The 11,399-nt window shown below is 41.5% G+C and overlaps 1 protein-coding gene across 1 annotated transcript; it reads left to right on the forward strand.

Moving 5' to 3' along the window:
* The first annotated feature begins 4,140 nt into the window (after window positions 1–4,140).
* Window positions 4,141–8,022, forward strand: RFX5 (regulatory factor X, 5 (influences HLA class II expression)). The gene is made up of 9 exons (XM_006900101.1): window positions 4,141–4,256; window positions 4,495–4,528; window positions 4,909–4,991; window positions 5,442–5,561; window positions 5,716–5,835; window positions 5,979–6,060; window positions 6,377–6,578; window positions 6,798–6,898; window positions 7,060–8,022. Exons 1-9 carry the CDS (start codon window positions 4,141–4,143, stop codon window positions 8,020–8,022), a joined length of 1,821 nt encoding a protein of 606 aa, XP_006900163.1.
* The last annotated feature ends 3,377 nt before the right edge of the window (window positions 8,023–11,399 follow it).

Raw genomic sequence — 11,399 nt, forward strand, 5'->3', positions numbered from 1 at the left:
AACTTTTAAAACATATTTAGCTTTGTGGGTGGTATTTTCATGCAAATAAGTAAGGGTGGGTTTTATATTTTGTAGAGGTTTTTGGTCCTATTTTAATGCTCTTTGTATGACAGTATGTATATAGTGTTAAGTTCCTCAAGACTCTCTCCTTTTAAAACTTTGAAGTTAATACTTTTGTGCAACTGTGTTTCGAATAAGGCCATGACAGTGTTAAACAAAAATGCCGTATTCTTGATCATTCACTTATTGGTTCTGACTATTCCCAGGTTTTTCTGTGACTGCTGTAACTTAAAAGTTTTTGAAACTGAATTGCTTCAAATAAATTGAAGATTTGTTATAATTAAAAAAAAAAGAAATCCATGATCAGAGAATCTAGACATTCTGGAGCCACTGGGATTGGATAGATGACTGAACTCATTTCCCTGGAATAGTCTTCAAACTGTAAACAAAAATATTCCCTGGTCTTCTTTAAAAAAATATAGTTTAGCTTAATAAGAAAAGAATATTTGCCTTGAGTATTGTGTTCTCTTGAATGAACTCTCTTCGCAGTTTTGTTGCTATCAAGTCCATTCTGACTTAGAGCAACCCTATATGAGAGTGGAGTTACCCTATAAGGCGCCTAGACTAAAATCTTTATGAAAGAACTCAGTCTCTCAGAGAACTGAGAGTGTGTTCAAATCAACGACCTTTGCACCTTTAGATTAGCACCCAAGCACTTAACTACATACAGCTTTATCATGGCTCCTGCAAAGTAACAACAGCAGTTCAGAAGGTTAGATAGGAAGCTGAAGGAATCATTTGGAAAAGAAGGGCAAGGCTTACCATTTGAAAATTGTAATCTATGTCAATGGTTGTACATGTTGTTGTTGTATGTTCTGCTGTGAATATGTTCAACAACAACAAAAAATATATTCTTATCCATCAGATGCTCCGCTGGAGAAAGAGGGGCAATCTCCACCTGTGCTAGTCTAATCCGATTTTGACAGTACACAGCAAGGAGGGAATATAAATATATATAGTCTTTAAAAAGAAATCTAATTCATGGTGAGAGGTTTGGTGAGCTTTTTTCTGTATAAATAACCAGTTTTCCTAAAATCACCATTATTGGTTCATAATAGCCTATTTTCTGTTGGTTTATTATGCTTATTGCCATAAATCAATTTTCCATATATGTGAGGGTCTGTTTCTGGGATTCCTGTTGTCCCTGCATTAAAACGATATTGTCATAATTACAGAGCTTAATAAAAATTCTTAATACCTAGGTTGACAAGTTACTCTACTCTTGTTTGGCTATGAGAATGGGTAGTCTTCTTGGCCTTTCATTGTTCCTTATCAATTTTAGCTTCAGGTTTTAAGTTTCTCAAACACATAAACACAGCAGTCCTTTTTTTTTTACTTTCAAAGACTGCATTTTCTTTCTTTTTGAAGAGATAATACATTTGCAGAATGCTGAAGCCACAAGATAAACAAGTATTTGACAGTCCTAACTTTTAAAATATTCATATCCTGGCTCCATCATCTACTTTTTTTATAACATTAGGTAGATTTTTAACCTCTTATTGTCTCAGTCACCTCATATGTAAAATGAGGATAATAATAGTACCTCTACCTCATAGAGTTGCTGTATTACAAGATGTTTAATGTTTAGTAGAGTCCTTGGGTGGTGCAACTGAATAATATGTTTGGTTGCTTACTGAAAGATTAGAGCTTCTCAGCTAACTAGAGGCACCTTGAAAGAAAGACTCGATAATCTATTACAGAAAGATAAACTATTAAAAATCTTCTGCAGCAACTCTACCCTGACAACAGACTGTCAGCGATTCTGAGGCAGAATTGACTCTAGGGCTCTGGTTTGGTGGGGTTTTGTTTGTTTTTCAGCATTTAATTTTATATGAGGCATACAGTCGACACTACATCAATTTTAGCTGTTAACCAAGAAAATTGTTTTAGCAGTATGTCCTCATTTCCCCAAAACTGTGATCCTCACACCTCACCACAAACAGAAGCTGGTAGTAGGGAGATGAGTAGTAGGGATGTGGGTTGTAGAGATTGCTACATTGATTGCTGTCGTCTTTTAAAAAGCGCTGGGGGCGGGAAGCACTGTAATGATATTAAGAATGGAGACCATATCAGAAGTCAGAACTGCAAATACGGTTTTGAATGTAAGTGTGTATCTACTGTGCAAAACAAAACATATCTCAAGAGGTTATTAACTTTGAAATCTGAGATGTGTGTGTGTGTGTGCGCGCAATTTTCGGAGAAGACTGCCCATTGTTTTCATCTTAATCTATGAAATTCATGACCTAAAAGAGTCTTAACAAAAAGGGTTAAGAACTCATGATGTATCCATTCAGCATGCTCTAAAGGGGGGGGGGGGACAAAAACTCAAAGCAAAACAAACTAGGCATCCAGCACCCCCTGGGGGCGTCGGTAAAAATTCCAGTGTTCAGTATGCAGAGTGAAGAAACATAAGGATGAAAATGCTTAGCAACTCCTTGGAGGGAAATAAAAGTGAGAAACCAAAGCTCACCGGGGCCAGGAGAAGATTTTAATGTACAACTGCTGAGGTTTTGAAGGATTCCAGCGATGAGGAGAGCCTGGGTTTGCAGGTTTGTTTGTGAGTTCATGTATGTGTGTTTGGCCAGGACGCGGGGGAGGGGAGGAGAAGGAATGGTTCAACTTGTTTGAAGGGGGCCATACGAGCTTACAGACAAACTCCATCACTAGTACCCCTCAATTTTCTAGTTATTTAATCATCTACTGATTCCCTACTACTACCCATCATCACACTTCGTTGCTTATATCACCGAAAGCAAACCCAAAACATAGGCGAGGTGGACAAAAGAAAATAAAGCTCCCAAGTGCCAAGTGCCTGGTCTTTCGTCCTGCGGTCCCTTTAAGAAGAGAATCTCTTGGGACCTGCAGTCCCAACCGACCCCAGTTTTAACCGAAACCTAACCCGGACTTCCCCCTGTTGACTCAAATAAGACCAATTTTGGATTTTCCCTCTCCTATTAACCAGTCAGATTCTGTTACCAGGCAGACTTTCGGTGCTGCCGGTGCGAGCCTAGCGCCTTCTGTCTCCGGGTGGCAGCAGCGACCAATGATAGAGCCGGCCATCCTTGTATCTAGGCAGATTGGGACTGTTACAACCATTCAGAAAAAAGAAAATAAAGCAACGCACGAGCCCTCTGGGCCAGGATCGTAGGGCTGGGCTGAAGTGAAGGTGGCTACGAGGTAGTTTCTCTTTCTCCCTAACCTTTACTGTTGCTTGTGTTGGAAGGCGACTATTCAAAGGTAGGGAGGGGGCGATATGAGTTGGGAGGAGAGCAGAAAAAATATTTTGGCTATATTTTCAACAGCTTCTTCGTCCATGTGCACGTGCCCTGAATCTGGGACCCCATTCCCCTCAACCGGGTTTCCTTCTCTCGGCCTATGACTTCTGCTACCCTGAACTGCCTCACTTTGCAACAACTGAGGATTGAAGGGAGGAGAAAGAGAGGGAGGTGAGGGAGGGGGCAACTAAGGATGGGATGTTGAGGGAGATGACGTAGGGGCCGGAGACACGAGGAGGGGGAGCAGCGGGGTTGGGGGGGAGCCTTGGTGAGATTAAATAATGATAATTTGTGCCTTGATTTCTTCAAACCTGGGAGGGCGGGATTTGTTTGTATCCTTTCTGACCTCCTGGACAAATTCAGTGCGAGTATATTAGAGAACTTTGTGTTGCGGTGGTGGTGGTTGGGTTGGAGGGTGAAGTGGGGACGAGGGCAAAATGAGGTTGAGGCAGAAATGAAAATTTCTTTCTAACATGGATTCCCAATACCCCGGTCTCGTCCTTTGCAGTTTTCCAGAGTTAGGAATGACTTCATAAAGATGAGGCAGATAAATAGAGGGGGCAGAGATCTCTGTGGGACCTTATGATTCTGGATAAGTAATAGGTTGGTTTCTAATACTTGGAGAAGGCAAGTGGTGAGAAAAAGACCACTGGAGAAATTTAGAGAGGTTGTTTCTGTTACTTTCCCTCTCTGAGTAGAGAAGTGATGAGTATCTTGGAATTGGGGGTGTCTGAGGGGTAGGGAAGGTCAGTATAAGCTCAACCTTCATGCCCTGTCTCCCTTCAACTCTAGCCCCCATGCCGGGATGGCAGAAGATGAGCCTGATATTAAGAGCCCAAAGACTGGGAGTAGGGCCCCCCCAGGAAACTCAGAGGCAGGTGAACCCACCACCCTTCTTCAGAAGCTCAGAGGTACCATTTCGTAAGTACTCATCACCATATCTTGATCCAGACCCAGCTGTAGATCCCACACACATTTCATTTCCTCCTAAAATGAACTGCATCTCCTCCAGCAAGTGCACCTTTCCAAGGATGAACTTTCTCCCTCATGGAAGCAACTTTTGAGTTCCTACCAGGCATTTCAGTCTTCTTCTCCACCCTAACAATCAGATAAGGGGCAGGGAAGACTCTGTGTGTAATCCCATTTCTTTTCCCAACAGCAAGGCGGTGCAGGCCAAAGTGGAGGGAATTCTGGTAAGTGTTTTGGGGAAGGGAGCAATAGGTAGATGAAGTGGAGAAGTAGGATGATGAGAATGAAAAATTTATTTGGGAGAAGCTGTGCTCTGTGCCCTGTCCAAAGTGACTTTTTAACTTGCTACCAGATTGACCTTGGACATCTCATTTTCTGTGTCTTCTATAAAGAAGACCAGGATAGAAAAACCAGAGATGCTCTCTCTCCCACATGGTAACCCACATGGGTCCTCAGAGCACAGAACATATAGTTTCAGATTTTTGTTAAGGTCTTTTTTTTTCCAGTTTGACAGCCTGGGTTAGCTAGACCTTATGATAGAGAGTCTACATTGGGTTCTTCTTGGCCTTAATATTTCTCCTGTCTCTGTCCTCTGCTACGTCAGCAAGATGTACAGAAATTCTCAGACAATGACAAGCTGTATCTCTACCTTCAGCTCCCCTCAGGGCCCAGTACTGGAGACAAAAGGTAGGTTTGATAATAGAGTTCTAGGTGTCAGGGGTTCTGATACTTGGAGAAAAGCTCACAGGAAAGAGACTGGGTAAATAGGAAGACTCATAACTGCTGTCTTGATCAAGAAGGAAGGTCCCAGGGAACTCTAGTGGTCTAGAGGCAAGAAACTGCGCTGCAATACCTAAGGCGTATGGTTAGAATCCACTAGCTACTCCGCTGGGGAAGGAGACACAATCTCCGCCTGTGCCAGTGGAATCCAATTTGATGGGGCACACACACACGTGCACACACACAAAGGCAATCCTGAAGAAGGAAGGGTCCTGATCTGGTTTGGTTTACCATGGACAGGTGGATTCTGGATGAATTCATTCAATCCAGCACCTCCTGAAGTGATAGTTTGAGTAGAACCACAAGGACAATTCTTGGGGTCTTAGTAACCTTTGTCCCTTTTACTTCTCTCTTCAGCTCAGAACCAAGTACACTCAGCAATGAAGAGTACATGTATGCCTGTAGGTGGATCCGCAATCACCTGGAAGAACACACAGACACCTGTCTGCCAAAGCAAAGTGTTTATGATGCCTATCGGTGGGTGGGCAATGCTTACCCCTTTGCCCCTAGAGAGCCTTGATGAGGCCTGATTTCCTAAAAGGTTTCCCAAACTTGATTCCTAGGGACCCTCTGAACCCACCCTTAGCCTTTTTTTGCTGAGTATCTCCCCATTCTGTTTCCGTTCACTCAGGAAGTACTGTGAGAGCCTTGCCTGTTGCCGCCCACTCAGTACAGCCAACTTTGGCAAAATCATCAGAGAGATTTTCCCTGACATCAAGGCACGAAGGCTGGGTGGCCGGGGTCAGTCCAAGTATCCTTGGCTGGAAAGGTTGGTGCTAGGGACCTAAAGAGGAAAACCTGGCATTTGGAGAGCCAAAAGTGGAAACTGCATAACCTCTTAAGAGTCTTGGTAGATCCCTGTGTATGTATTGGCTGTTCCTTAACTTGCATCAGATATTGCTACAGTGGCATACGAAGAAAGACTTTGGTATCTATGCCACCCCTGCCTGGACTTGACCTGAAGGGTTCTGAGAGTGTAAGTAACAAACACCACTCTAATTGTATCCTTCTCTTCCAGAGGTCTTCAAGACATGTATTGAGGAATAATGTAGCTCAGGTCATTATAGACATAACTTAGGTCATTCTAAACATAACTTCTGAGTATCTAGTATATGCCCTTCTTTCTGCTCTACAACTGACACAGAGAATAATGAGAACTTGTAGGTGCCTTGAATAAGATGGATAGAGTCCTCTTCCAGGTCTCGTCTCAGTTATGACCAGTATTAGTGTCAGAGAGGATTTCAAAGGTTCCTTGTTCGGAGTGTGACTGGGCATGTCCTTTACTACTGCAGCCAGAAATGGGTCCAGAAGTAACCCCAGCTCCTCGGGATGAACTGGTAGAGGCAGCCTGTGCCCTGACCTGTGACTGGGCAGAGCGAATCCTGAAACGATCTTTCAGTTCCATCGTAGAAGTTGCCCGCTTTCTACTACAGCAGCATCTCATCTCGGCCAGATCTGCACATGCCCATGTGCTCAAGGCCATGGGGCCTGCTGGTGGGTGGACCCTCTCTTACACTCTGAGAAAACCTCCCACATACTAGGACAGAAGCACCTTGGATGTTCTTCTATTCCTGAAGATCCTTTTAGACACGCCTTAAACCACCATCGTTTCTATCTCTTATTAGTCCACCCATCAATCAGAATCACCTCCCTCCTCCATTCCTCAGTTTCCTTCATGTTCTCACTTTATTACCCTTTCCGGTACCACTTCAGAAGAGGATGAACATGCCCCTCGGGAGCGGTCATCTAAATCCAAGAATGGTGTAGAGAATTTGGAAGGTGGAACTCATAAGAAATCAGAGAGACCAGCCCAGGTAAGGTTTACGACCTTCACTTTACTGCCCTGGGCTAGGGGACTTGCTCTACTCTTCCCCTGGTGTGTGCCATACATTTTTACCTCCTGTGCATATTTTTTTTTTCTTCAAGAGCCAGTCTTTTTTCACCCCTTACTATATTCTTCTCTTTACTTTTTTAGCCTCCTAAGGAGCTAGAACCCCGGGCTGGGGCTGGCTCCTTGGCACGTGGAGAGCGGAAGAAGAATGTAGTTGAGACCAGAGCCCCAGCAGCTAATAACCCACAGGTTAATGCCCTGGTAGCTAGGTTACCTGTGCTACTCCCCAGGACCCCTCGCCCACATATTCAGCCAATCAGAGTCTCTCCACCTATCCTGGCCCCTAGGCTTTCTTCAGGCCCCTTAAAAGTGGCTACCCTGCCTCTACCCAGTAGGGCTGGAGGACCTCAGGCAGCTGTGCCCATTATTAATATGATTTTACCAACTGTTCCTGCTTTGCCTGGGCGGGCTGCACCTCTGGGTCTCACTCAGCCCCGGTGCACAGAGAACAGGGAGGTGGGCATAGGAGGTAACCCAGGACCCGTGGACAAGGGCATCAAGAGGACAGCTGAAGTACCTGTGAGCGAGGCCAGTGGACAAGACTTACTAGCTAAGACAATAAAGCAGGAGATAGAGGATACAGGAGCTGATGCCAAAAGGAAACGGGGACGCCCTCGAAAAAAATCAGGTGGAAGCAAAGAAAGGAATTCTACCCCTGAGAAGTCTACAGCCACCATAGACTCTTCCCAGTCCTCAAAATTACCATGGGGCCCTGGAGGGGAAAGCAACACAGCCGGAAGGTTAGACAGGCCGAGACAAACAGGAGAGGCTGAAAAGGGAACAGTGCTTGTCCAGGGTCAGGAAGATGGTGCTATTTCCAAAGGGGCAAGGGGCTCCAGTTCTCGGCATGCCAAAGAAACAGAAGATAAGATTCTTTTCACCCCTAAAGTGAGTGTCATCAAGGGCAGTAGAAGCCAGAAGGAAGCTCTTCATTTGGTCAAAGAAGAAACAGAGACTGCAACACAGAGTAACAAAGATTTAAAAGGGCATGTTCCTCAAAGTTCTGTACCCTGTGAGCATAAGGACTCCAAAGCAACACCCCCATGATAGGTGGCAAAGATGTTTATTTACTCTCTGTCAACTCTGTCTGCCTAGTAGAGGCCCTTTTGCACTTGATTCTCATCTGGCTAATCTTTCCTTAAGGGAGTCTCTGTGTAGACAACTCAATCACTTAGGCTTAACTAGTTCCTGACCCTTCCAGCTTGATACTCTTGTCTTTAGTGTCACCAATAAATCTGTAGTGACTTTCTTACCTGGACCTTTGTGCTATCCTGTGGGAAAATAGGGTATGATGAATGTATTGGTTAGGAATCGTTTTATTTTAAATTATTGGAAATTTAAAAGTAAAAATTATTTCTTGGTTCCAGTACCTGTAAAATTCAGAAGTTTTATGCTGAATTTCCAGGTGAAATTGGTCCAGTAGTCTGATACTCAATATACTTCTAAGTGTCAAACTTGGTATTTCTTCTCTTGGCTCGACCTTCTTTAGGATTATCGTAACACTAGACCACTTTGTGGCTGCCAGCACTCCTAGGATTTACATGTTTCCTCATTTATGTCCAGCCAGAAAGAGTTGGCATCTTTTGACAAAAACCCTAGCAAACACTCAGATTTACTCTGATCAGGCCAGCCAAGGTTACATGGTCATCCCTAACCAAACACCGTGGCCAGAGGAGAGTATGTGCTAATTTGTTTAACCTACATCATTGACACTTTTCGTAAAGACCAGCCTCTTCAGAATCATATGGATCCCCAAATGGAAATTGTGAGGAGGGATTTCTGAGGAGGCTACAATTGTGAAGTACACGTCCTCAGCCAGACCTGCTTCCTTTTTTTCCATCATAGTCTTACTATAGCTGTGACCTCTTACCTCTTGTTCTAATTTCAGAAGGAACAAGAGGGGAATCTTTGCATCTCGAGGAATTTTCTTTTCAATCTATTAAGATGACAATCCCTTTTTGTCATCTATATTCTCAGAGATAGAACGGCTTGCTTTTTTACTTTTTTTATTTTCATTTTCTCCTCATAACTGTTATTCCCCACCCTAGTGGCCACACTCACCATGAAAAGAGTCCCTTCCTATCATTGCATTAAATTGCATTGACACCACCAGGTGTCAGTCTCTTGTCATATCTGTGTCAGGATTTAGGACTGTGGCATTCAGGCCAGTATCTTAGTGTATGGAAGGCAGTAGCTCTGCAGATCAAAGAGCTCCAGAGGGGAAACAATACAAATCCTACGGATTTGTCCTTGGGAAAAACAGTAAATCAGTATTTTTTGAGGATCTACTTTGCTTCTACATAGAGTAGCTTCTGGCAGGGAATCTTGGTTTTACCAAGAAAGAGATTTTCTTTCAGGGAGACTTCATTTGTTCACTTATTTCCACTGTAGTAGATTTCTAACAAATAAAATATGTAATATTTGTTATCCAGAAAGAATATATGTAACATAAATTATGAAGCATAATAATAAATTTCATACCTGTGATCCGTCACTCATGTTACACATTAAAATATTAAAAATATCATTGAATTTGCTTGTGTTCCTCCCGTTTTGTCCCTCTAAAAATAACTTTATGTTCATTAATTATCTGAAACAAATAGATATATTTAATGGTATCTATATATATATCCTTAAATAATATATTTTTACATTTTTTAATTTTACAAAAATAGTAAACTCTAGAATTTCCTGTAGTTTGCATCTGTCATCTAACATTTTTTAAATTCATCCAAGTTGTAGATTCCATGATTTTCATCTGTATAATATTACATCAAGTGTGTAAGTCACAAGCTGTTTTATCCGTTTGCTTATCCATGGATATTTGCATTGTTTCGAGTTTTTTGCTATTACAAACAAAGCTGCTATGAATATTCTTGTATATTAGTGCCTTTGCTTTGGATAAGATTTCTAAAAATATTTCTAAGATGGTTCTTTTGATCTGCATACCCTCTGAGACTCTCTTATTGTCTTACTCTCTGGAAGAAGTTATATCAGGTTGAAATGAAGTGTTCCTTGAAAGTTTGGTAAAATCACTTTTAAAACTGAACTTATTTTTGTGTATGTGGAAAAAAATTACAGCTAATACATGTATTAGCTATTTGTGTTTTCTTCTGGAATCAGGTTAGGTATTTTTCTAAATTACTGTGCATTTCATATCTTATCTTTTATTGACATTCAGTTGATTGGGGGGGCTAATTTCTAGTTATTCATGCCCTTTTTTCATTTGTCTTTTCTCTCTCTTTTTAATCAATTGTGTCCTAAATTTGTTTATTTCTCTTATTTGTCTCAGAGACTACTTTGAACTTTGTTGATCATCTTCCTTATGTTTTTGTTTTCAATATCATTAATTATTGGCCTTTTCTGTAGCATCCCCTCTCCTTTCTTTTCATTTAATTTTGTATTCTTTTAGAACATCTTAACTTTGACCCTTGGCTAATTTATATCTTCTTTACTATCATTAATTTTAAAGAATGTTTCCTTACATCCAAAAAAAGTTTTTGATGTTGTACAGTATTGTCATTATCATTTAGTTTTAAGAATATTTCCATTTCCATTCCAAATGTTTTGCAAATTTCTAAATGTCTGAGGAGTTAAAATTTGTCATTTTTATATTGGTTTCTACTTAACTGTGCTCCAAGAATATGGTCTTTATAATACCAATTCTTTGAAATTTGTTGGAATTGTTGCTTTATAGTCTGTGACTGATCTTGAATGTCTAAATTGACTGTTTTCTGCTGTCACTCAAAGTAACTTCTTTCCTTGTATACTTTGTATTTTGAGGTTAAAATCTCCTGTTTTATTAATCGATGATAATCCTGAGTGTAAACTGGAGTGCATTGTCCCAGAGAGGATTTGCACTAGATTGTGTCACAAGCTGAGTCTGACTCCTTCACATTAGCCCCTTCAAGAATCCAAGCTTCATTCAAGAGGCCTGCATTTTTCTCTTCTTGCCTAGACTCAAGACTTCAAGTTTGCTCATAGTGCTGATAGTGGCATTTGACCCTGGTGCAAATCTGATACTACTGCCTATTGCTCATGTTTTGTGAGGCTTCAACTTAATGTTATTTTCCCCTCTTTGGTGATATGAACCCAACAATGTACTAAAAAGTATGTATGTTGTAATTTATCCAGATTCTAGTTCTGTTTTAATAGGCTCTTTGTCTTACTCATTATGCCAGAAGAAGGCAGAAACTTAGTACCCTGGTTTTTCTATTTTCCCCTCTTGTTTCTTAAGTCCTATGGGCTGTGTTACAAATTGAACATAAAAAGTTGGTAAGGCTCAGACTGTCTTCAAAACAGTTGAGAAGACAGACAGGTAAATAATGATCATGGCACAATGTAGATTATGTTCAGAGTAAGCACTGAGTGCTGTAGGAGCCAGAGAAATAACATACAGGTCAGGCAGGGATCAAGGACAGCTT

Source organism: Elephantulus edwardii, unplaced genomic scaffold (assembly GCF_000299155.1).
Source record: "Elephantulus edwardii isolate Elephantulus edwardi_28Jun2011 unplaced genomic scaffold, EleEdw1.0 scaffold00273, whole genome shotgun sequence".
In the NCBI taxonomy this organism is placed as follows: domain Eukaryota; kingdom Metazoa; phylum Chordata; class Mammalia; order Macroscelidea; family Macroscelididae; genus Elephantulus; species Elephantulus edwardii.

What these genes read in the sequence shown, in the direction of transcription:
- RFX5 (XM_006900101.1), top strand. Translation starts at nt 4,141, where the DNA reads ATGGCAGAAGATGAGCCTGATATTAAGAGCCCAAAGACTGGGAGTAGG. An exon ending in CCCAGTACTGGAGACAAAAG is followed by an intron (nt 4,992 to 5,441) that starts GTAGGTTTGATA and finishes TTCTCTCTTCAG; the next exon opens with CTCAGAACCAAGTACACTCA. An exon ending in AATCAGAGAGACCAGCCCAG is followed by an intron (nt 6,899 to 7,059) that starts GTAAGGTTTACG and finishes TTACTTTTTTAG; the next exon opens with CCTCCTAAGGAGCTAGAACC.